Source organism: Perca fluviatilis, chromosome 5 (genome assembly GCF_010015445.1).
Source record: "Perca fluviatilis chromosome 5, GENO_Pfluv_1.0, whole genome shotgun sequence".
NCBI classification, from domain to species: Eukaryota; Metazoa; Chordata; class Actinopteri; order Perciformes; family Percidae; genus Perca; species Perca fluviatilis.
Genome location: NC_053116.1, coordinates 26489681 through 26515634, shown reverse-complemented (window position 1 = coordinate 26515634; position 25954 = coordinate 26489681). Strand labels below are relative to the sequence as shown.

General features: G+C 39.3%; 1 protein-coding gene across 1 annotated transcript in view; it reads right to left on the bottom strand.

Moving 5' to 3' along the window:
- The window catches only part of gnas (GNAS complex locus), a 33447-nt gene extending 8254 nt beyond the window's left edge, over positions 1–25193 (bottom strand). The window contains exons 1-5 of the mRNA XM_039801748.1: positions 23470–25193; positions 17530–17602; positions 11573–11627; positions 11341–11460; positions 4783–4880 (exon numbers count right to left, since the gene is read on the bottom strand). Of these exons, the coding sequence (XP_039657682.1) occupies positions 4783–4880; positions 11341–11460; positions 11573–11627; positions 17530–17602; positions 23470–23608 (485 nt within the window). The 5' untranslated portion in view covers positions 23609–25193. The remainder of the gene's footprint in view (positions 1–4782; positions 4881–11340; positions 11461–11572; positions 11628–17529; positions 17603–23469) is intronic.
- Between the last annotated feature and the right edge of the window lie 761 nt (positions 25194–25954).

Below are 25954 nucleotides of genomic sequence, written 5' to 3'. Positions count from 1 at the left end.
CAAGACTAAATCACTTTTAGCAACATGGGTGAAGGAAATGAGCAGTGAACTTCTCATCTCACAGCAGAAAGAGGATTTTAGCAAATCTGTGTATTCCTAAAAAAAAAAAAAGAGAAACTCAAGGAAAGAGAGAAAAAACTAGCTCAAGGAAAGTGCACGTGTAAAGGAGAGATGAGAGTAGGTTGAATCTTGGCAAAGGTGTTATGAAACAAGGATCATGCCATTTTGGCAATATGGGGGTGCTCTATGTCAGATTTTACACCACTACCTGTTTTCTCCCAATAAGTTAATATACAGCATATTATGATATAAATATCAACATATAATGCTGTCAAATATGCGTGAATAAATCCAACCGCCCCATGACAGACTTAAGTTTTACTTTCCATGATCCGTGATGGAGGAACATCTTGGCGGCAGGGATTTAAATCTTTAACTGAAAAATGTCTGGGAAAAGAGTGTGGGTGCACTTTGAAATAGTAAAAGATGATCCAAGTAAGATGCAAGTTGTGTTGTCTACATGACTACCCTCACTTTTTATTGTGTACCGCCACCTCCTGCGTAGTATGCAACTCAAAAAAAAAAATAATAATAAAAAAAAAAAAAACTGCGTAAATGCATCTTTCACATAACAGCTAAACGCTGAGAAAACAGAGCTGAAAATGTGCTTGGTAATATTGACAATTGTAGTGGATGAACATATTATTGTAACCCTGATCGCTGGAATGGCCACTGTGCCACTGCCAGATACAGGAGCACAGCTGTGATCCAATGCGCAGCCCACAGCATGATCCGTCCGCCCCATGATCACCACATCCTGCACACTAGACCAGCAAGCTGGGTGAAGCAGAGGCAACGTTTGCAACAGAAAAATATGACAAGAGGACTGTAAATGAAGTCAAGACCAGGACAACAGACTTTTGCTCTGTGCGCTCTGCTTCTCATCACTGGGGGACAGCTGCTGACTGCTTGGACACGCGAGCGCTCCAAACTATTTTCAATTAATCTTCTACACCCTTGTACCACTTATTAATGTCAAGCCCCACCCCCCACATGATTTGACGATCAGTCGTCGACAGGAACGACTTGACGATTCTGATTCGACTATGTAAATTCTTAGTCGGGGACATCCATAGATGAGAGCGAACATGAAAAAAGGGGTCAGACACAGAATGAGAGAGGACAGAGAATGAAAGTGTAGTGGCGTCTGACATTACAGAGCAGATTTCAAAAATAGCTCCCCAGCGCCTTGGCCTCCAGCATGGTTACCATGGAGACCCAACCACAGGCACTATTAATAGTCTATCAGCTCCCAATCTAGTGCGGCTGGACTGTCTCCAGAAAGAAGACTGACAGACAGATGGATATGGAGAAAAAGACAGGCAGATGGAGATGGAGAAAAAGAAGACTGAGGAGAAAAAGAAAGCAAGAGAGGATGAGCTTGTGTTTTTATGCTGGATGTGCAAGCGAGGAGGGAGGGAACAAAAGACTGGACTGTACCATCGCAACCACCTGAAGGAGAAATGGGGGGTAGAGAGAGAAGAGTTTTTCCTCATGTAAACTAACCCTAACCCCAAAACACCATAGCAGCCTGAAGTGCTGAGTTAAATGCACATAATATTCACCAAGAGTAATTTACTAGTAAAAAGCAGTTCAGGCTACAGGCTTGTAGTCCACAGCTGAGCAGCGATGGTATCCTGCTCACTCATCACCCCTTCTCCACCAATAAACATCCTCTGATCTGTAGATGACTCAGCCTTGGCCATGTTTTATCCCAAACACTGCAAACTGCTGCCGTTACATTAAAACTTTTCCACTACAATATTTCTCATCTCTGTGTTTTTAACCTGCCTTTACTTTGGAAATGATAACTAGATACTCAATTCTGAGCTGTCAAGAACACATTTGAGATGTCCTAGATCTTTAAGCAAATACATATGTATGATTTAGATATGACAATGAAAAGGTTATGTTTTGGAGATTATACAGGGTGAAAATGCCTAGGGAAAAAAAGGACGGCAGAGGTGATTGTAGAACAGAAGTCTTAAAGACAGGTGGCAGTGAAGGGCCTAGATAACTACAGGGCTCAACAAACTGTCAACTGAACTATTTGAAACAGTATCTGACATAATTTCCGTCTAAGATTTACAAATGTTTGAGATCACTGCCAGTGACTCCTGTGTTGCCTTTATAGACCTTTTTCACGGCAGACATGTTGACATGTCATAGTAGAAAAAGCACAGGTGTGTTTAAAACCGTTAATGATGGCTGCATTCCACTTAGGAGAGGCGCTGGTATTGTGCATGCTGACTCACTGAAATAGCTTCCTGGGACACTTGATGGAATTGAGCCATCGTTAAGGTTATCAATTTCAGTTGTGCTTTTCCTACTAGGACAAGTCAAAATGTCTGCTGTGGAAAAAGGTCCATAGCTTCATAAACAGGCACTCGGCTTGGCTTTAACTATTTGCTGATATTTCGCCAAAAAAAAAAAAAACTACAGATGCAAACCAAGTAAAATATTGGTTGGATGTTGGTTCTATCTGTGCATTGACTTAATATCTGTCTGTCAGTTTATACAGGAAAGAGACCTGAATCCATTTACACTGTACGCCAGTGTAAAATAACATTATAATAACATTTGCATGGTACACATGGAGGTTTAAGTAAAATCTAAACCTAGGACCAAAGCTTGTGACGGTGTCCCACAGCTGCCAATAGAGGTTACTAAAGAGGCAAATCCTATAGCACCTTTATAAATGTACACTGTGTACTTCTAAGAGTTTATCTTTTACAATACGCAACACATACTGTAAAGCTGTCTAAAGTTTACATCAGGCATGTTTGTTGTATTCCATTCATTCTGTATGACTTCTCCTTTTGATTACGTTGTATAGGCAAGAGAGAGAAATGACACTGCAATAAACAAGTAACAACAAATACGAATAGCACAGAGGCTGTAAAATCTGGTTTTCGGCAGGAGTCACACCATCTTCCCTGAAATTAAATCAATCTGTCTGATTGATAGATCACATTGTACAGTCGCTTTACAGTAATTAATCAGAGCAACACATCAGGAAAGAAGAAAACCTGTGCTGGAAAAAGTAAAGTAGTGACAAACAGCCAGTCGGTCACAATAAGGTGCTGATGTGTGAGAGAAAAACTCACCGCTGCACTGCAGGTCAGACACCAAACTGAAGTCAGTTTGATAATCACAAGGCAGTGCTTACCTCACCTCGACTAACTAACTGACTGACTGAATTTCCTTGGGGAAACCCTGTTAATTTCAGTTATTTTTTTCTTTAAACCAAAGGACATAATCCAAAACATTTAAATTACCCTACAATGCACACTTTTCTGGATGTAAGGACGTTGTTTTGAGTCTAAAACCAATTTAGTTTTACATTGTGTACATTTTATTTCAGATCGCAGCAGAACGCTCCGCTGCGCTTAAGCTTCAGAAACGCTTGAGGAAATGTAGCGGGTGGATGCTACTGCAGTACTCAACCAATGAAAGAGCTAAGCTACTGAAAAAGCTATTTGATTACGAAAACAACAATGCTACATAGAAGTAGTTAAACTACTGCCCAACACTGCTTGTTACTAATGCAATACATGTTGGATTTAGTGTTGTGACGCCGTCGACACAGGTTGCTGATGTAGGCTACTTTTTAATTTGTCATAAAGTGTCATAATGGCAAGTGTTGGTTGAGCTGGTTTGCATAAAATCAAAAGGGCTTAAGCTCGAACACCGGACAAACAGGAAATCCACCTAACTCTAGAAACGCTAGCCTGTGTGTCCTAAACTGACATAAAGCCTATCATGTTCAGATACAGTTTCAGGGACTGGAATCAGGATGGTGTGACTTCTCTCAACTTTAAAACTATAGTGCATAGTTTCTGTCGCCCCCATGAGGAATTCTAAGCATGACAACACCACTGCTGCATCCACATTAGAGCTGAAGTTTTTTTTTCCCGAACCCGACCGAACCCTATCATTTTACACGGGCTCGGACCGGGCTCGGGCTTACGCTCCGGGTTGTGCGGTAAATGAGCGGTCAGGTGATGCGTTTCGATTAGTGCGAAAATGGATGCTGAGGAGGTGAAACGGAGGCTTCTTTGTTCCAACTTCCAAGTGGTCTATAGTGTACGTTAGTCATGAATAAATTGTTAGAAAATGTATAATTTACTCACTTGACAAAAGGCAAAAGAGCTGTCAGGCTCGGGCCTTGTCGGGCCCGATTACAGCTCTAATCCTCATGATACAAGCCTTCCGTAATCACGCGCACCGCTCCTTTTTGAATAATTTAAATAATTACCTCCCATCACAAAACATATTGGCATATATTATATTCTGTATAATACAATAGTACAACCTTTAACCTGTCAATTATTAGGCCAAAAGTGTACATAAAACTAAACGGGTCACTGCTGTGTTGCATGAAAGTACTCTAACATCACAGAACCACCAGGATGTCCCAGGCCCATTTGACTTTGCTTGCCCTGGTTCACTTGTAATCTGGCAGTGTGCACCAAAACTAAATATAAAAATACCAACAAAAAAAATGCAACAAAGTATAGACAAACCAATCAATCAACACCAACTACATCCTCAAAATTGACCAGAGTTGATTCCACACCTTTCTGACACAGAAACATTATAAGCTTTGAAAATACTCCATTTACCATACTATAATACTGTATTGTATTAAATTGAACAGGTGGACCTAATAAACCGGTACCTCAGTGTAGAGATCATGTCACCATGTAGCTGGTTACTTACTATTGTGCACAGTCGATTAGCTGGTACTCGTTGGATCTATCGTAGCACGCCCTGACGCCCTCATCCTGCCACAGTGTCTTCGCATGGTCGTAAAACTCCTGAGGAGGAAACAGAAATACATGAATGACAGGACGTAAGAACTGTCAGAGTAACTTATTCATTCTTGCTTCTAAAAGGGCAACTATTCTATAGCATTTTCATGATTATACTTTGTATTTGTACTAGAATAGGTTTACTAGGATTGGGCATCAAGAACCGATTCCTACTTGGAATCGTTCCAAAAATTATGATTCCAGTAGAATTGTTTCTTTATTGGAATCGTTTGGAGGATTTTGGTTTCCGTAGCTGCCTTGTTGTGTTGCAGCCCTGGAGCACAGTAAGCGGCGCTCTAGTGTGGCCTTATTTTACGTTGAAAAAGCCCTGTTAAACTTCAAACCACCATTGAATCAAAATAAAACGATCCTCTTATTTGTGAAAATGTGACCCGGTTCAACTCCAGCCAGAGAATCCAATAGAGAATCGATAAGAACCGGAATCGAAAGGAAGAATCGGCATTGGTATCAGAATTGTTAAAATCCAAACGATGCCCAACCCTATTGTAGCTGCTTATTAGTTAGCAGTATGCTAACGTTAGATTGTAGTGAACGAAGCAGCACTTGCTACCGTCAAAAATGGCAGAAAAAGGCTTCTGAACCAAACACTACCCAATCAGACATGTTTCAGCAGTAATACGACCCGGAATTGGGGAGAATTTAACAACATTGGCAGCTAAGATGACATATTTTACTGCCATTAGCATGTACATACATAAACACCACAGTGGCTTTAAAAAACAAAAAAAACAAAAAAATAACACTCCAGTCCTGCCTACTTAGCAGATGACCAATCATAGCAGGCCGGCTTAGAGTTGCCTAAGACTTAGCTGAGAGTAGAAAAAAAACACAGTTGAAACCAGAGCGTTCACAATAGTTTCTGCTCACAGGGATGTCTAAAATACGTTTACCTCATTATTTGAATGGTGTAATGCACTGGTGTTTGTCTGCGTTTTCCAAGCTGACATGATGCATTGGTCAAAAACATTGAGTTTCATCTCATGGTAATGTTCGATTACATACTGTATTTTAAGTACAAAATTCTGCAACCTTTGCTTGATTAAACAGGGTCAAGTAACTGCGGAATCAAAGAAGGAAATTGTTCCTTCAAGCAGGAGACATTCTGTATTATCTACTGTGCATCTTATACCAAATATGACAGTAGCTAAGTTTCCATCCACTTGTCAATCGAATTATCTGAAGTTCGGTAAAAAAACTCATGCGAATAAAGCTGGTGAAAGTGTGTTTCCATCCAACAGCTTTAAAGCGAATAAAAACCTGTGCGTAATGACGTCACATGCTGTTTTGCGATTAAATTGGTATATCGAATTGATTTGAGACATTTTATGGTGTTTCCATTCATTTCTGAACTGAATCGCACAAGATTCAAGCGAACTTTTGCGAACAAAGTTTTGCTAGACAAAAGTAGTTGTTAATATTAGAAGCCAAGCTATAGCCTAAGCTCCGATGGACCTTTGGCTGAGGATATGATCCAGCTCATCAAAAAGGTGGAACTTGCCTTAGATTTTCCCTCCGGCACCGCTGCGAGACAACTCTCTTTTTTGAGCTGTGTATCGCTGTTTGAGCGCCTTCCATTTACTCCGCAGGACGTCCCACGGCTTGTCGTAAGGGGACATTCTAAAACGCTTAACGTGAAAAAGTTTAACATGGTTTAATATCTAAACAACGATCAGTCATCACTAGTATCATGGTCATATCTTGTCATGAACACTTAAGCCTGTCAAAATAAACTAAATCGAAAACCAACGATTATAAGTTATCTCACGTTAATGTGTCAGATAACGTCCATAATATTTGGACATTGGGTTAGATTTGACTGTTTTAAGTGGTTATGATGAGCAATATAGAAGAGGATTTTTTGGTGATGATTGATCGTTGTTTAGGTACATTAAACCATGTTAAGCTTTTTCACATTAGGACTTATAAAGCCAATGAGAACCGTGGAGAGTCAACCCCCAGCCACTCCGCTGCCCTGAAGCAGAAACGCTTTATGTCAGATAACGTCCATAATAATTGGACTTTGGGTTAGATTATTTGACAGTTTTCCGTGGTTATGATGGGGAATATGAGAGAGAAATTTGGTGATGATTGATCATTGTTTAGGTACATTAAACCACGTTAAGCTTTTTCCTCGCCATATTAATAATATTAATACGGCCACTGATGAAGAAAACATTAACGTGAGATAACTTCTATAATCGTTGGATTTCGATTTAGTTTTTTTGACAGGCTTAAGTGTTCATGACAAGATATAACCATGATAAATCTGGTGATGATTGATCGTTGTTTAGATACATTAAACCACGTTAAGCTTTTTCAAGTTAAGCGTTTAATGTCCCCGTCGTAACTGTTGGTCATTTCCTTCGTGAGCTCCTGATAAATGATGGCGTTTCTTAGATTTTTGCTATCTAAAATAGCTGTTATATTTTTCTGGTAAATTAAATTAAAAAAGTATCTCGTCTCCGCGTTTGTCCACTTACATCTGTTTTTGTTTTGCAAACAGAGCGAAAATACTGGGCGGAAATGAACTGAAACTTCTTATCCTTCGTTTTATTGCGGGTTGCAACCATAAAATGACCTAAAACTTAATCGCAATTCATTATTTATTCGGCAAATAACGTTTCCATCAGCGTTTATCGCATAAGCCGTATATCGATCAAGAGAAAATCCGATGAGACCGAACGTATTTCATTTGAGTCGATATTCATGAAATTCAGTCGGATTTTACTGTTTCCATAAGGCATTTTTCATTCGATATCACTTAATTTGGATAATAACGGGTCGATGGAAACATAGCTAGTGTGAAGAAAGAAAGGTTGGACAGGGTTGTGTGTCATCTGCAATGTGCATCTGATGGCACTGGGCGCTCATTGTTTTTGTTGACACCACATGCAGTGTAGGTTGTGCCTAGGCGATGGCTGTGTACATGTCTGTAAAGGTAAATCGTCGTGGAGGGAAAGAGAGACGTTTCACTGTTAACTGGCACTATAGACACTCATTCACATGCTGGGACACAGCATGGATTAACTACTTCACTTTTTCTTGCATTCTTTGTACTGACTGAAAAACAGGTGCCCTTTGTTCATTTCATTTCAAGGATGTTGTAAAGTTGCTGAAAACACAGTGATCCAGATGGCACACATGAGCTAGTAACTTGTACAAAAACTTCCAACAACACACATACTGTTTTTTCAAGGCCAATACCGATTATTAGTGGTTAATGAAACCGATAACTGATATTTGGAACCGATATGCATTTACAGTGAAAATGAAAATCTTTTTTGGAATGTTTTGCATGTGTGTGTGTGCTGCTGCGCTTCCCTGTGTGTGTGTAACAAGCATAGTGTACGCGTGCTGTGCATAAGCCTACACGCATTTTACTAATGTGCTGTTAAAATAACAATAAAATGCTGAGCAATTGACTTTAGATGAGGTTTTTGTTGGTCAATGGCATGATCACTTCCCGCTGCCTCAAGATAGCAATACGCCAAGAATTCACCTGAACAAACCTCCCTGTACGACCAGCACGCCCATGGGCGCAGGTGCATTTGCTATTTAAACAACATGGGCGCTGGACGGTCTTAAAATAGCAAAGACACTTGCTTCAGGCATTGCGCTGCGCCAGGTGCAAGATAGAGCCCATAGTGCCTAGTTTCTGTCGGTCACATGAGGAATTCTAAGTATTGACAACAAAACTGTTGGCGACTCCACATGATACAAGCCTTACGTGATCGCGCACACGCCCCCACCCCTCCTCCACGCAGTTGCTAGTAGCCAAAGAGAACACTGAGGTTTAAATTAACATGATGGAATCTTCAGAAAAGGTAATTATCTTCACTCAAGCTTCTGCGCGGGAAAGTCACTGGACGACACAATCTTCTCAACATATTCATACTGAGAAATACAGAGAGAGTTGTGTGGAGCGGATAGTCTTAATTAGCTTTGTAGCAACTCATTTGGCAATGGCTTGAATGTAACAGACGTTTATTAATATCAAAACGTTACGCACTAAAGCTTTAACATGAGCAGCTGTACTAACAAACAAAATACAATACAAGCCAGCGAGGAATATCTGATCAAAGAATAAGTAAACAAGACGCATTTGAAGGGAACCTCAAATATTTGACAGTTTTATTAAACTTGATGCTTGGGCATGTTTGGATTGGTAGGTTTAGGGTTTATTACCCAGCCCTGGTTAACTCTTCGAGCCATACGTTTGTGGCATTTATGGAGGGGCCGAAGGAGTTATTTCACGTAAATTAACTTTATCAATACCCAAACTTAGGGTGGAGAGTTTCAGTCTTTAATAATACATCACATATTACCTTAAAACTAAACAACCGCACAACACCAAGTCAAAACTGTGCCAATGTGTACATTAATATTTTCATTAACAGACAACAATAAAAATGACCGGCAGGAGTCAGGACATATCCGTTCACTCAAAAACAGCAGATTATTTGTCCGGAGAGTATTATATAAACAGAAATGTACAACCTATAATAACATAACTCCACAGGGCGATAAATATCACAAAAGTTATCCAACCATCCTCATGCAGATCGAAAAGCAGAATACACTTTCGCCATCCTCTTTAATAACTTGGAAACTATGCCTTGCTCGTCATAAACTAGTCAACCAACCAAACAAGTAAAGCCAAACAGCAACTTTAAACAAATATTTGCTTCCCAACAGCTCAGCATGAGTGGGATTCCTGGGGCAGCAGGGTGATCTAGTGGTAAAGAGAGCATCCCGCAGAGGAAAACTCACAGATTGGATTCTTAATGTAATAAAGTGTTGCTGAGTAAGACATTTGTTGCCGTTTGCTCACTTATCATAAATCACTCAAGATAACTCTTAAGATAAGATCACTTGACTTCTACTACCTGACCTCTACCTTCTATTCATTTATTTATTCATTATTTATCCCCATGGATATAAAATGGATAATTATGTTCCATAAGCAACTCTTCAAGGTGAATGCACCCCAAATTCCAGCCACGGTATGTAAAACTGAGTGGTTGTGTGTGTGTGTGTGTGTGTGTGTGTGTGTGTGTGTGTGTGTGTGTGTGTGTGTGTGTGTGTGTGTGTGTGTGTGTGTACATATTGTGGGCCAAAGATGAACCATTAAAGTAGCTAAAAAAAAAAAATCCAACAGATGTTTACAATGCACAGTTTGTGTAACAATTTAACATTTGCCTCCATTTTCAATTCCAAATAAAATGTTTAGCTAATATGGTTAAACCTTTGAGTTATCTAAAAAAATGGTTTGCTGGATTATAGTATGGATTTGCCACATCCAAGTCTTTGCAGTTGTACATCTCTAAAATTAACCTGGTGTGTAACAAGTAGTATTCATGTCAACGTCCAGGTTATAAACATCTAATTGTCCTTCCTTTCAAACACCATTAGACTTTAAGTTTGAACAATGTTTTATGAGATTAAGTTTGGTCGATGTCATGGATCGCCTATTTCACATGTTTATGTTTCCAGACTCTGCAAGTTGACTTTCACATAATACTTAAATCTGAGGTTGCCAGAAGCTTAAAACAAACATTTAAATGGTCAGTGTATAATATGGTTTGTGATAAATGGACTAAACATTCAAAAACACAGATATGGTTGTTCATGAAACTTTAGCATTTTCAGGGAATGCTGTTCTTCCTCTAATTATTAAGCAAATGTATGCATCAAGTTGCTCTAAAATTCAATCATGTACTGTACCTGTGGTTTAATGTTAAAGATTTTAATCATGTAATGTAATTTGGTAAGACCGACTGACAGGCGGACAGATGCCTCTAAAACGACATAAACTGGGTACCATGGTGGCAGGATGCTATAAGAAATTTAATTTGCATTACTAGAAAATTAACTACAGCTTCTATTCATATGTGAGACTTAATGAACTGAAAAGTGAATTAAACCTGGCCCCGCCGGTGCCTGTGGATAAACAGCGCAAGTCCCAGACTTTGAGGTTTATTCTCTTGGCCCGGACAATTAGTAATGTCCCACTGAGAATACTACACTCACACAGACGTTACCCATCAGGTCATTAGTAAACCTCAGTGTTTGCTACCCGTGTTGAGGGATTATGACCTGGGATGTTGGGACTATTACCTACTATAACACACACACACACACACACACACACACACACACACACACACACACACACACACACACACACACACACACACACACACACACACACACACACACACACACACACACACACACACACACACACACACACACACACACACACACACACACACACACACACACACACACAGCTGAGGATACCTGCACCTGTATATCAAAATATAAGTACATGGTAGATCTAATTGAAGCTAAAACTGCATGCCACATGGTAAAACTTCTAAAATAAGAATAAGGCCCAGACATTTTTCATTTATGTGCGTGCGTGCGATATTGTACTACTCACAGACGGAAACTCAAAGTCCTTCTGGTTGACGAGGTTGAGGATGTACTCGATCCTGTACTGGTTCTTTGGGCACGCCAACTGCACCGGTGGTGCCAGGGTGCTCATAGCTGTTACTATGGTCTATTACAAACACACAAATAAAATAAATTAAGTGTGGATGACATAAAGGCAGAAGATGGACAGGATTTTTGAATGAAGTATCTCAAACTATTTTGGTGTTTTCACCACTTACCTCAATAGCCTCTTTAATATTATTCTTGATATCCTGAATTTTCTGCTTCTTCTCTCTGAAACAGACACACAGATTCAGTGACAACCATGTTAGGGATTATTGATGTACAGCAGTACCACACAGACTTAAGAGTTTCTTCACAACAAATGTAAGAAATGCAAAGAAAAAAAAATCCACTGCCTTGTGCTATGTGGAGGCTCATCACAGACAGACCTACAAACCACTGTGGTCCTGAAACAAATTTCTTATACAGAAAAACACTTGGGGGAGCGCCCCTTTAATTCATTAATTTTATGTTTGTGATTTTTGTCTTTACACAGTATTAGCTACTATGCAGACGTATTCATGTAAAAAGTGCTCACACATGACAGGACAGAAACGTACAATAATCACAAAATATATCAAAATAATCTAAAACTGTTGAGATTTAAATTCAGTAAGTAATACAAATACTTTGAAATATAGACATAATGGTATAAATCAGAAAACTTCTAATTAATTACAGTACATGAATGTCTGTCACAATTGTTAGTCGAGAACAGGGAACAAATGTCTTGGAAGTTTTATATTTACCACAGAGAATCAGCTCTTCTTTTGAACACAAATAAGGGTTTAGTTAGCAAGAATCGTTTTAGTAAAGTTAAGGGAGTGTTCATGTTACCATGAGATGGCACACTACAGTGAGCTGCATGGAGTTTGTTTTGGATCTGGGAAGGGTAAACAGACCTTCATTGGCACGTGTGGTAGAGAAATTATATCTGTCTGCTGTGAAAGATAGCCGTTTGTACAAGACATTTGTCTGTGACAGAAATGTTTCTATTAAAGACAAACCAGAGAGCCAGTTAGCCTATCTTTCACCTTGAGCCTGCCAGGACAACAGCGCATTGTATTTACAATAGTCATGACAAAGGGCAAGACGGGCCCCTTTCTGACAGTTTGGACTTTTTTCACAAGGGACTCTGCTGCACTCGAACCAAATTGATGCAAAGGTTTATCAATTTCTTTAGACCAGTTCAATTTGCTGTACAATTTCTTCACAACTTCACCTAACAGGTCAAATCTATGAGCGGGTCATTGCTTTAACAGTCCAGGTCAGGGCTGCATGTTTGCATCAGATTTTCTAATCAAATCATTCCAAAGCTACAAGGAAAGCAATTGCAGTAGCGATTAGACATGTAGATGCAGACATGTCAACAATATCGCCACGTACAGTCAAGGACAGTAGACACTCACGTAGCATAAACTCTTCGCCAAGCTTACATGAACAAACAAGATTTGCTAACATGTATCAGCTTAAGTGAAAGAGCACATAGGATCTTAAAATTACATCCAACCAAACACAAACAGCCAGGTCAATACTGAGAACGTATTCTCTCACACCACACTCAAACACAAAATACACACAAGCTCTCATACAAAATGCATACACATATGCAAGCACACACGCACACCTTCCTGTGCCAAGCCACCATGTCACTGCAATGCTTTCATAGATATCTGTCACAACATTGGCTCTCTAGCAGATGCAACAAAAACAAACATTAAAAAACAAGAGATGATTATTATTACAATTACTAGTGTACATTTGACTAGAAAGGAATGCCTCAAACAAAATCCACAATTTACAAGTTTGTTCTAAAAATATTGTTTATAATTTGGAACAGAAAGGCTTGACCTAAACTTTAGTGAAAATATTTTGTGTATTGGACCGAAAAATACACGTAGACTGAGAATACAGTTACTACTTACTATACAATCTTTGTAATACTCATAGACAAATGGTAACAGAGTCTGAGAAGCCTGTGAGGTCACTGTGCACCAAAACAACACAAGAGAAACAGAGAGAGGGTAAGACAAAGTTGATTGAGTTAGGAGGGAAATTGAGAAGGCCTTGTTTACATTTTCAACCTGATAGTCATTAAAAATCACATGTTTGTGTGTGTGTGTGTGTGTGTGTGTGTGTGTGTGTGTTCTCCAATCATGAGAGTACGACTGCATGCCTGTGTGTGGCTAGAGAGGGAATAGATATGACACAACATGCTTCAGTGACAATGTCTGGTGATACGTTAAGGTGAATAAATGCAGATGACAGGGACTGGGGCTGAAATCAATATAACAATAACTAAAATTCTGTAATATCATTCAGTGTGTCACGACATGGATTCGTCTGCAAAATGTTAGGATAAATAATCACATTTATGTCCAATGCATTGAAGCGCACAGCATAAGAGAAAATGAAAAAGACATGCATAGCTGGAACCAAGGTCCCATGGGTGCACAAATATTGGCAGGGCAACATTATTTTTTTAATATATATATATATATATATATATATATATATATATATATATATATAAAAAATAACATTGCAGCATGTATCGATTATATCTTCAGTTAACTAATCAATAATTTCTATCTTCTATTCAATGTCAAGAAATAGTGACAAAATGGCCATCACAGGATACAAGAGGAAAATAAAAGTCGAGGCAATTTAAATTTGATATAAAAAATAAGAACATTTGAGAAGCTGGAACCAGCAAACGTTAAAATAAAGGCAAATATGAAAAATCAACATTCTCTCTGCAGTTCCCCTCAGCTATGTGGAGCACTTAGCATCTTTCAGCACATGGTTTTGGTTTGACACAACTTTACTGTTTCGATTCAGTCTGGTGGCTCTCATCAAATCAAAGAGCTTTTGGGTTTATCTGAGCTTTCTCGGCGATAAAAAAAACCAAACTGTCCCACACATTTTCAGTCCTCTTGACCACTTAACAGTTCCAGTAATGGCAGTTACATTCCTTGTCTAAGGGCAGCTTAGTCACAGTTGAGAGGAATAGAGAGAGCTGAGTCAGTCATTCATTCATTTTTCAAATCAGGCCAGATATTTGAACCAGCAGTCTTCCGGTCATAAGCCAATTACTCTGACCTTGAGGTTACCACAACAGTTATTGAACTCCTTCAGTCCCACATCAGTAAAGGTCTGTCCTGTAACTGGCCTGCAAGACTGTCGTTTTGGTTTGAGCGGATCTTCAAAAACAAAGGTGATTCATTGTTACAAATTAAAAATTGTTTAAATTGGTGCTACATGGACAGAGAAAATGGGCTGTGGTATTCCTATCCATTCAAAGGGAAGAAAACCTACAAATACCCGAATGCACAGCACTGCACTTGACCAATCAACGCTCCCGCTGGTTGGTAATCTCGTATTACCGTTAAACATTAAGCTAGTACATGTTTGTAAAAAAAAATTGAAGGTGAGAAATAGGTAATACAGTAACAGCACTGCATAGTTTTACACTTAAGGTCCAAGTTTGAGAGAGAGAGAGAGGGGCAGCTCTCTTTCTCACAATCGGCTTTCTATACTCTTGTCTGTATGCAAAATACAATCTGTAGTTCGAGCAACAGAACCTCAAGCCAGCGAAAAGTGCCCTGATGCTGCGTTTTGAGCTGCGCGATGAGCACGGAGATCTTGGCGCTGGCAAGATGGAGGACAGTTTACCATAATTCGTTCACACATACGACCCATAATGTTATGATACAACGCTGGGTCTGTGATTTCTGTGAAGTATCCCTTTAAAAGATGACATCTGACCACACAAGTAAAACATGTATCTAAGTTTACCAAAACATAAGGAAACAAAGGAGTCATACATACTAGGCCTGCACGATAAATTGTTATAAAAATCGTGATCTCGATTCCTCCCGGTTTTGATTTTTTAATTTTTTTTCTCCTTCAATTAATTTATTGAAAGCATTTGACACTGACATTGACATGTTTTAATTATGTAAAGACATGTTCAAGGAGTTCAGATAGAGCCTGTATCAGGGCCATATTTAGTTCAATGTGTTATATGTTACCATTTTTGGTAGTATATACTTTATTTTCTTTATTCACTGAAGCCTCTATGTTTACAGGCTTGTGGTGAGGCGCAATGTGCTATAGGTGCCAAAATTAAATAAAAAAAAAAAATCTGTTTGGTACTGTCAATTTGTTTTGTTATGGTTCATGTGTGCAATAAACATTACACTTTGTCAGAAAAAAAATCAATTCTAAGCTAAAAAAATCGTGATTCATATTTTTCCCCGAATCATGCAGGCCTAATACATACTGTAGCTTAGTAAACAACAGCAACAACAAAAATCGACCAAATAATTCAATCAATGTCACAAATCTAATTGTAAGTGATAATGCTGTATGTGTGTCTTGTTATTGAAGACACTCATCCAACTTACACACAGGCACATATATTGCCACACACACAGCTCAGTGTTGTGGAGTCACACGATGGGTCATATGCTCTTGTCTGCCGTAGGTGCTGATTTTGTAGTCCAACCTTACCACCCACCCACCCACCCACCCACACCCACACCCACACACCCACACCCACACCCACACACACGAGCCAGAGACCAAAAAGCGAGAAAAAGAGGTCAGTGGAATTGTAATCTTTTGTAAGAGATACTTGAGACTTGTGTGTCATGAGACTAAATTAAATAATTCTGTATTTACATGCTTGAAGGCAGAAGAACGTTGACTTCAGAGCAATAAGGGATTTTTCTTTTCAGGACACTGGAAATAAATATTCCAGATGCTTGTCTTACTGTTTGGGTCACCAGATTAGTGTTCAAACAATAATGTTTAGACAGTATAGACAAACACATGACAGCATTATAGAAAGATCAGGCTGGCCTCAAAATTAATTTTTACACAGAGGGTTTGTTATACAGATTTTTCTGTATAGACGTGATATTATGTTCATTCTAAGCTTAATGGGCATTTCCTCCTATACTTGCTAATAACACATTGTTATTTTATCTAAAATATAACAACAATGATCAGGTTGGGCAGATTCTGAGCATTAACTTAACTTTGGATCTGGCACTGTTCATTTTGGGTATACCTCCTGAGAAAATGACAGATAGAGGCCTGATCTCCTTATTGAGGATTCTGCTTCTAATAGCTAAAAAGACAATAACAGCATCCTGGCTGAAAGCAGAGCCCCCAAGCATAGTGCAATGGAGACAGGGTAAAAAAAAATTATATTATGGAAAACAGACAGGTTTGCAAGACTTATAGTTATCGCTTTTTTTCTTAAGTTACTTTATTTCATTGTTTCTATTTGTATTTGTGCTCTACACTTTTGTCTTTCTGTTTGTTTCTTGTAATACAGACCATAAATGAAGCTGTTTAACTGTAGTGTCACTTTATAAGTATTATAAGCGGTGGGGTACTGGACATGTGCTACTAATGTAAAGGAAATTACCCATACCAAATTTTGGTTTGAAAACTCCAGGCTTGCTTTGTAGTCTAGACGGGCGGAAACGGAGACCTTTGGAATCGGTTAGGTAAGCTTACATACGTTTCAATAACAGCTCCACCTCGTTGTCGGTCCAAGCAAATAAATCGCTGGTTTTATTTTTTCGCTAATGTTGTTCTTTCTCCAAAGTATTTTCTGGATTTACAACTTAAACAGCTATGACTTTCAACTGCAGAGCGACATCAGACAATCTGCTTCCTGTTTACACCGGCACGTGCATGTCCAGTGTATGCGAATGGTCGTGTGATATCCGTTGTCAGGCATGTTAATATGGACGGAGATTAGTTCTGCTACTGGAGCTAAAACTCTTGTTTGAGTTTTGAGTCTGAGTTTACCTCTCAAGGGGTCAAACTTCAATTTCTGCACTGCAGTCTGAGTAGGCCACCACCGTCTTTCTGTGTAGTCTGGCTGACTAGTACAGTTTGATCCAAAAAGCAGCCTTATAAACCTAAAGACTGCATCCCATTTCAGTCCATACTTCATAAACCAAGCACATCATGATGATGGGTGACAGGACTGTCACATTTTAATGCTCCTCTAATACTGGTTGTAAGTGTTTCGCGATCCATTGCATGCTGGTCGACTTTGGATACATGCTCGGGTTCAGCTACTTTACTCCTTTACTCATATCATACTTACTCTGCATTGAAGCCGTTGACATGTAGGATCCTCATCTGTTTCACTATGGTGCTCTTTCCTGACTCTCCAGCTCCTGAGAGAGAGAGAGAGAGAGAGAGAGAGAGAGAGAGAGAGAGAGAGAGAGAGAGAGAGAGAGAGAGAGAGAGAGAGAGAGAGAGAGATTAGGAATCTGTTGGCATGTGCAACAAGACCAAACACATACACAGTGTTGGGATATAGACCATACAAATTTTCTGAAATGTCACTTTACAGTACATGTACAGTAGTTCTATTTACCATATTTGGATATAGACACTGTATTTCACTAATAGGTTTTTGGAAGTTCATAAGCTGTTTGGGCTGTGAATTACTATGCCCAATAGGAATGAACAAACAGCTAATTTCATACATGACTTTGATGTTATTTGGGAAAACTGGGAGCAGAGGCAAGGACAGTGCTGCATGGTCATGGTTGAAATAATAAACTGGATTATTCCACTAGATACTGTGATCACAATCACAAGATTATATGTTTAGACCCAATGAAGACTGCCTGTAGACTTTTCCATAAAAGGCATGTTTAAACATTTCCCTTTAAAAGCAGGTGTTATAGTTTTCAATAAAAAAGTGCTCATCATAGGTCTTTATGTCCTGTGAGGAAAATGTGATCACAGTTTGTGTCTGTGGTATTTGGCTGTCAACAAACAGTAAATTGTAAAATAATATATATAAATGATGCTTCTAAGAGAGACTAGTTTAGCATTGCTAGCAAGTTAGCTGTATGCTGCAGGTCTGTGGCTGGCTCACACTCATCTAAGAATGAAACTTGCATCTCTTGCTATGTAATACCATGATTCATCTTTTACTCCTTTTTCTTTTAGGTATGTCAAATCTGTCCAGGGACTACAGACGGAAAAACAGCCTATTAACAAACTCTGGTGTATTAATGTACAGTATGAGAAGTCACCTAGGCCAGAATTGAATATTTTACTTGCACATACATATATACTAGTACTAAACAATTGCACTTGCACATACATGGATACTTCACTTGCGCATTCATATATACACTTCACTTGCACATGCATGCATTACATGTGCGAGTATGTATATATGTTTGTGCGTGGGATTGTTGTCTGGGGCACGTTACTATGGAACGTACGCAACTACTAGGAAAGGCCCACCCTTCAATAGCATTCACACTACTATTGACAAGGCGTCTATGCTTATGCAAGGTAACATAACCCAATTTGTTCAGGTCCTATCCCCTGACCAATCGGCTATCCTAACCTTAACCACTCGAGGTCAATGCCTAACCCCAACCAATTGAGCTGCTTCGTAGGGTAGGACTTTCCTAGAAGTTACGTGGGTTCCATAATAACGCATTTGAGGCGGATGGTGGAGCACATAAACACAGGACATTCACTCAGGAGGTTGGGGTTCAAGTCCTGTCCAAAAACATAGGTAACCTAGTGACTTATTTATTGATTACGAACTTAACTTTCGTAACAAACTTATTTATCCCAACTTAGTGACGTAAACTTGAAGTTTCCACAACAAGGTGCCAATAACATTAATGAAGAGGTTGAGACAGTTTCAGGCAAAATGCATTATTGACTGCCATAATGCATTTTTCCTCTACCTGTCTCAACCTCATCATTTATGTTATTTGCGGTTGGTGTGCCACCTTGTTGTAGAAACTTCAAGTTAACGTAACAAAGTTGGGATAAATAAGTATGTTTGTTACGAAAGTTAAGGTAGAAATAAATAAGTAACTAGGTCCTCCATCCAACACAAACATCAACCCCATGAAAATATGTAAATACTTATGCACACATACATATATACTCACATGTTATGCATGTGGGTGCAAGTGAAATATATATGTATGCGCAAGTGAAGTAGCCATGTAGGCGCAAGTGAAGTATCCATGTTTGCGCAAGTGAAGTATATATGTATGCGCAAGTGAAGTATCCATGTATGCGCAAGTGAAATATGCGCAAGTTTAGTATCTATGTGTGCACAACTGAAGTATGCATGTGTATGTTTAGTACCAGTATATATGTATATGCAAGATAAGTATATATGTATGTGAAAGTGTTTAGTACCAGTACATATATACTGTATGTGCAACCAGTACATATATACTGTATGTGCAAGTGAAGTATTCAATTCTGAACTAGGTGGCTTCTCATAGTACAGTGTCACTGTTAAACAAACCAATAAATAAAATAAAATAGGTCTAAATTATTAAACATTAGTTATTGTACCGCCATGTGTCTCATTTCAAGACAATGTTGGTTATGTTTAGCTAAATCTAAAAAAAACACTTTGGCTTAAGCACGGCACACAACTATGTTTAGAAGGACATGGCTGCCATTTTTGGCTGGAGCCCCTGATGAGCTTTTGGTGATTTTTGGAGTAGTGATAAATGTATGTACTGATACGGTTATCCAAAAACTCTCTGAACACAGATGATTATAACTGAGAATAGTCCCAATATTAAGATTTGATATGAAGATGCATTTCAGTAAGGAGACTTTATTCTTGGCCTTGTTGGATCTCTCTGATGGAAAAAAAAATGGACAACAACTGTGACCACATCTGTGCTGTTTGGTAAAGGCAGAGACCTAAAGATTTGATCCATTTGTAAATAACACTCATTTAATGACAATCAATAGCCAGCGTTTCCTACCCATGAGACATATTTGTGGTATTCAGATACATTATCAGACAAGCCACAGAAGAGTCTGGGACTTGGGCCTTTTGGTGGCTCAGCAAGCTACAGCGCATACCATGAACTCAAAACATCATGCTCTCAAATCTGACTGATGACCCAATGTCAGCCCTCCTCTTTCTCTCCCATCTCCCCATCTTTTCCCACACTACATGATAAACCAGAAACGCCACAGCATCTTGCAAAAATACTTGCATGAAATAGTAAAGTACAATAGTGTAGCTTCTTGTGTACGTGAAACCACTTTGTGTCGCATGTTTGAAAAACACACAAACTAAATCAAGTGTGGTATTGAACCGGAACTGTCTCCATCGCACAACGTATGTAAAACAGGTACAAAAAATTCACCCTCAAGGCTTGGTCCGATTCTTAGTCTATTTATTCATTATTTTGAGATATTTCCAGATCATACTTTTAGCCTGTTTGTGAAGACAGCATTAAACCCTGATGCATTTGAGAAGTTTGGCTAAATTATAGTCTGCAAAGCAAGCCTTTGGCCTAAGTAAAATTCTCAAGAGAATCCTGGCACATCAGTGGTACTGTATGTCCAACAGGAAATATTCATACAGTCTGACTATATGTTACTGAAAGTTTAAAACCACACCAATAGAGTTTTAATAACGGAGTCATACTTCTAAAATAACACCAATTCAAAAATAAAAAGTGTAAGTGTCTCATCCAACACGATACAGACCAGGTACAGAGGTCAGGAGTAGAGTAAATCTGGAATGATACTATGATCTACCAGTATTCTATAGTTGTTTCTCTGACGAGAGAAGTTATGAAACAAATCAGAAAACTCATGTATTATGATGTTAACAGCTAGCATGGCTGCTGGTAGAGATCGGTCCGCTCTTAAGGATCCATAACCTTAATGACAAATTTCCTGATAACATCAGTGGTAAATCAATCTATTCTGTACCCGAGACATGAAAATACATAGAGTATCAAGTTACAACTGTAGAGCAGACACATATGTAAACAATATGTCAGATAAAAGTCATGAACTCATTAACTAAAATGTGAATGATCTCTTGGGAAGGGTGGAACACTGTTAGTCTATTTAACATATATTGCAGTTAAATAACATATAACTGTGTACATTACCATATGAAACAAACATTTGCAGATCTTTGTGTACACAGGACTGTCCCTTTGATTTACAAATATTGCGGTGATATTGCATTAGAATTGCACTGTCAATTCAAATACTTGCAATGATTTTACCAAAAAGTTCTCCTCAATTATAAAACGTTTAAAGGAATCTTGGGTCAGATTAAGTAAAACACAACTACAAAGACAAATAAACTGCCTGATTAAAGATGGAGACCAATAGATACATTTTGGTTAAAAGAATGTTACCCGAAGGTCATCATATTTTCAGTATGGAGAGTCTAGCCTGTAAAAGTGTAGTCTCGCATTGTCAGATCTTCCTCCACAGCGCTGCGGAGGAGGGTCTGGCTAGTCCACACAGTATTCCGGGATGGGAGAAAAATGTGCTCCGATTTATCGGCATGTCTTAAAACCAATCACAATCATCTTGGGCGACGGACGGAGCCACGGTGCCGCTGCAAAATAGCCTCGGGAAGGAACCTGTTTTGGAGGAACTTGTGTACGTTTGAAGGTTGTTTTAGTCGTGCAACAGAAAACTCAGATTGGACAGATAGTCCACAAAGAAAGCGGAAGGTAACGGACATCCGACCGTAAAGAGTGACATTGGCAGAATTTCCGGCAGCAACAGACCAATCCCGGAAGTGGAACGTCGTGGATATAGATTAGTAAAAGTGTTACTTTGTCAACATGGGACTTAAAAAATAACTTATATCCCTCAATACAACACATATTTTGCATCATCATCAAAGTGAAACAAACTTTGCTAATATGAACCACAAATCCATTAATACTTTAAATTAGGTAATCTATTTAATCAAATGACCAGTGTAGTTCAAGTTGCAGGTTACAAATTATACTGAGCAATACAATCCAATGATTAACAACTTCAATTTAGTAAGACGGCCAACATCTGTGTGTCACTTACAATTAATGTAAAGATTGACACCACAAATGTTGAACAATTGACCATGTTTTGGTTCCTGATTGCTGACTGCTAGATTCTTTATGGTAAGAATATGGATTGTACCACTTCAGATACGTCTTTTCCCAACATGGATACAAACCAAGCACAAGGCCTAGCTTACAGTTTTTCAGCTGCACCAGGTTTGAATTGAGAGTGACAATTTGATGCTTCATTTGGCTTTGTTCACTGTATGTATACACATCACAAAAATCACAAAAAAACAGCCTGCAGGTCCATGATAAAGTCAGTCAACTAGTAGATCATAAAAATTAAAGGCAACTAACTTTACGGCAGACATTTTTGTTTTTGTTTTCATATGGGTCCTGTCCTTCTGCTTTCCTAAAGTCACCATAACTTCCTTCCCAACATAAATACAGCCATTCACGCATTCTTTACACAAAAAAAATTGACATTAAACAAAGAACACCACAGCTTCTTAGAAGAATGGAAAGCAAAAATGCGAATAGACATAAAAAAAAGAAAAAAAAAAAAGAAAGGAGGGGAAAGGACACTGTTATTTGTCTCTTACGTAATGTAGAGAACCAGCCCACCTCCAGTTCACTCTCTGACACACAACACACACAGTTACATTATCTTAAGACACTGTTTGGGTGACACGCCCTAAAACTGGCATATAATACAAAAGTAGTGTTAGTTTAACTTTCCACGCCTATATGCATAATTAAGACTAAAGTGAATACTGCACATCATGCTATGCAAGTCCCAAACTAATACAGCTGAAAAGGGAAATGTTATGTTAAAAAAAAACATGAATAAATTAACTATAAATGACAATAAACCCAGTTTGTCTCTCTTATGATGACCACTGACAGCAGTTAATCCACCTTACATTTACCTCTACATCACTGTACAGTATACTCTCAACCCAACCTATTGCCTCTGCTACAGCATGTTTTGGTATTGGCAGACTGATTTGACAGCAATGCTGAAAACCCAGCACGGTGCTGCATTTTAGCCTTATGCAATGGCAAAGTCCCACTGTCGACAATGTTTCCCAAAACAACATCCCAGAAGGTTATGCAGGGAGGAAGCAGAGCCTCAACTGTGCAGACTGAGGACTTAAAGCAGCAAGCATAAAAAAAATAATAAAAAAAATAACAACATATATATTAATAACCACACTCACCTAAAAGTAGTAGTCTGTGTGTTGCTCTGTATATCTGTTTGTCTTTTTGGAGCTGCTTCTCTATCTTTTTGTTTGCTTCTCTTTGTGCCTTCTCCTCATTTCTCTGGTCTTCGGTCTTACTGTTGCCCAAACAACCCATCTTCCCGCAAGAAAAAAGAAAAAAGGAGGTCCAGGGGAGGAGGTGGAAGAAGTGGAGAAGGTGGAGGGGGTATGTAGAAAGAAATATAAATAAATAAACTAAACTAGTCTAGAGCCCTCGTTTGACATGCGGAATTGGCAGCAATGTCGCCCACATTTACACCGTTTAACGTGACTGGCCTGCTCCAAAATTGTCCGTGTAGAAATTATTTGTCCATAACGCGGATTTTGCTGTCAGAGAAAGGACAGGATACTGTTGCTGACGACACCGAGGCCGCCTTCTCAGTTTGTTGAATGCTGCTCGGGTTTTTCCTCCTTCACATGCAGTATAGTTTTTGTTTTGTTTTCCCAGTGTCTCCCCGTTAACTGTGTAACGTTAACATCAACAATTGTAATCCACAACGTCTGTTAAGACACCAAAAATCGGGCTTTCACCTCTAACGGAGGCAGAATAAACAGCCTAATTTGCATCTCCAAAAGCCCGGGTCTTGCGTCTCACTGCTGCCCGTGACAAGGAGCCAAACTCGGCGTGTCCGAAAACCTCGCCCGTGCAGTGGCGCGGGTCGTTTCCACGTCTCCTTTGATGATAAACATTTTCATTGGTGTACACTAATACTCTCTATATATTTCTCCCCGACGGCTGTCTTCGTCGGGGGGCCCAGCAGGACAGGAGGAAGGAAAATGATATTACACCCAAACGAGCTACATGTGTGATATTCTCATTGCTTCCGTCGTCATCCGGCTGCTTTTCATTCGCTGCATCAAATCAACCCAAAACAGCTCCAAACTCACTGCGGTTGTCTTTTCGGCTGGATCCCCCAATGCCTCCAACTCCGAAACGATCCAATAGCCTACCCCCCGATTTGTCCTCCTTATTTGTGATGGCTGTTCCTTGCTGTTTTCTCCTCCAAAAGGGCCTTCTTTCTCCCTGCCCCTCGCTTTTGTTGCTGAAATGTGTTATCAGCCCCTCACATCACCACAGAGCAAACTGCGCACCGATACTGTTTTTTTTTTAAATTCCCGGCTCGGCTCGATGAATCCCTTCACGAAAAAAATCATTAAAAAAGGGAAAAAAAGAAAAGAAAAAGGAAACGTGACCAAGATCCCTCGAAATGTATCCACGTTTCTTGCAGGTGAAAAAGCAACCCAGCTGTCAGGCTCAGTTTTTATAGCCTACATATAAGGCCTATATGTGTGTACCCACATACACACTCTCATACAAACATACATTTATATATAGCTATATTCCTCTTGAATCCGAGCTGGGTAAATAGGCTACAGGCTTGAGACTGCATGTGCATTTACATTCACAAAAAAATAGTACGCGGGGTTGTTGTAGCAGCACATTCCCACCGCGAAGGCCGCTCCCCTCCTGGCCGCTGGTCGTGGAAGGTGAAAGACAGGAATAACCAATTCTTGGAGGTTATTATTTTCTCCCTTTCTCTCTCTCCGAGAATAGTAGCCTACATTGAGGAGATAGACAGCGCTGAAGAGAGACGGGGTGGGGCCACACAGCGCTCATTGAACCCTGGGAAGGAAGGACCGACAGAGGAGAGGCCGCTTCGCCTCGTCACGTGGCCCGGGCGCAGAGCACGGTCAGCGGCGCGCGCGGCTCTGCGGAGAAAACGGCGCCCTCTTCAAAGAAAACAACCGCACACGGTTTGAAGGGTGGGAGCGTTATTATACATCCATGGGTGGGAGAGTCATGTACAGCAGCTGGGCCAGGGGCTCCCTAGTGGTACGGCCTATCACCGAGGACACCCCCAAACCTCCAACACTAATCAAAATAAACACACACACACACACACACACGAATCGAAATCATGAAATGAAAACACAAATCTGTTATGTTGTGTAAAAGATTAGTGATATAACTTAACCTTTAATGGCATCTGAAAATTAGAATTCCAGTTGTGGTAGGCATATTTGACTATTTGTTGGTTTGAAGCACCTTTCTTTACACCATCTAATAATAATATATAATAATTATAATTATATATATATATATATATATATATATATATATATATATATATATATATATATATATATATATATATATATATACACACACAGACACACAGACACACACACATTGGTATCTTTTATATTTGTATATCTAAATTGGTAATAGGATATATGGGTAAATATCACAGGGCCACATTATCCATCATCTCTCCTTCACTCCACCCAGCAGGTTTTAGGTGAGAGCCTGGTCTCGTCTATCACAGTTTACAATTCATCTAAGCTGCATGTCTTTGGACTGTGGGAGGAAACAGCAGCAGCTAGAGAAAACCTGTTGACACAGAGAAAACATGCAAACTGCACACTGTAAGAACCTGAACCC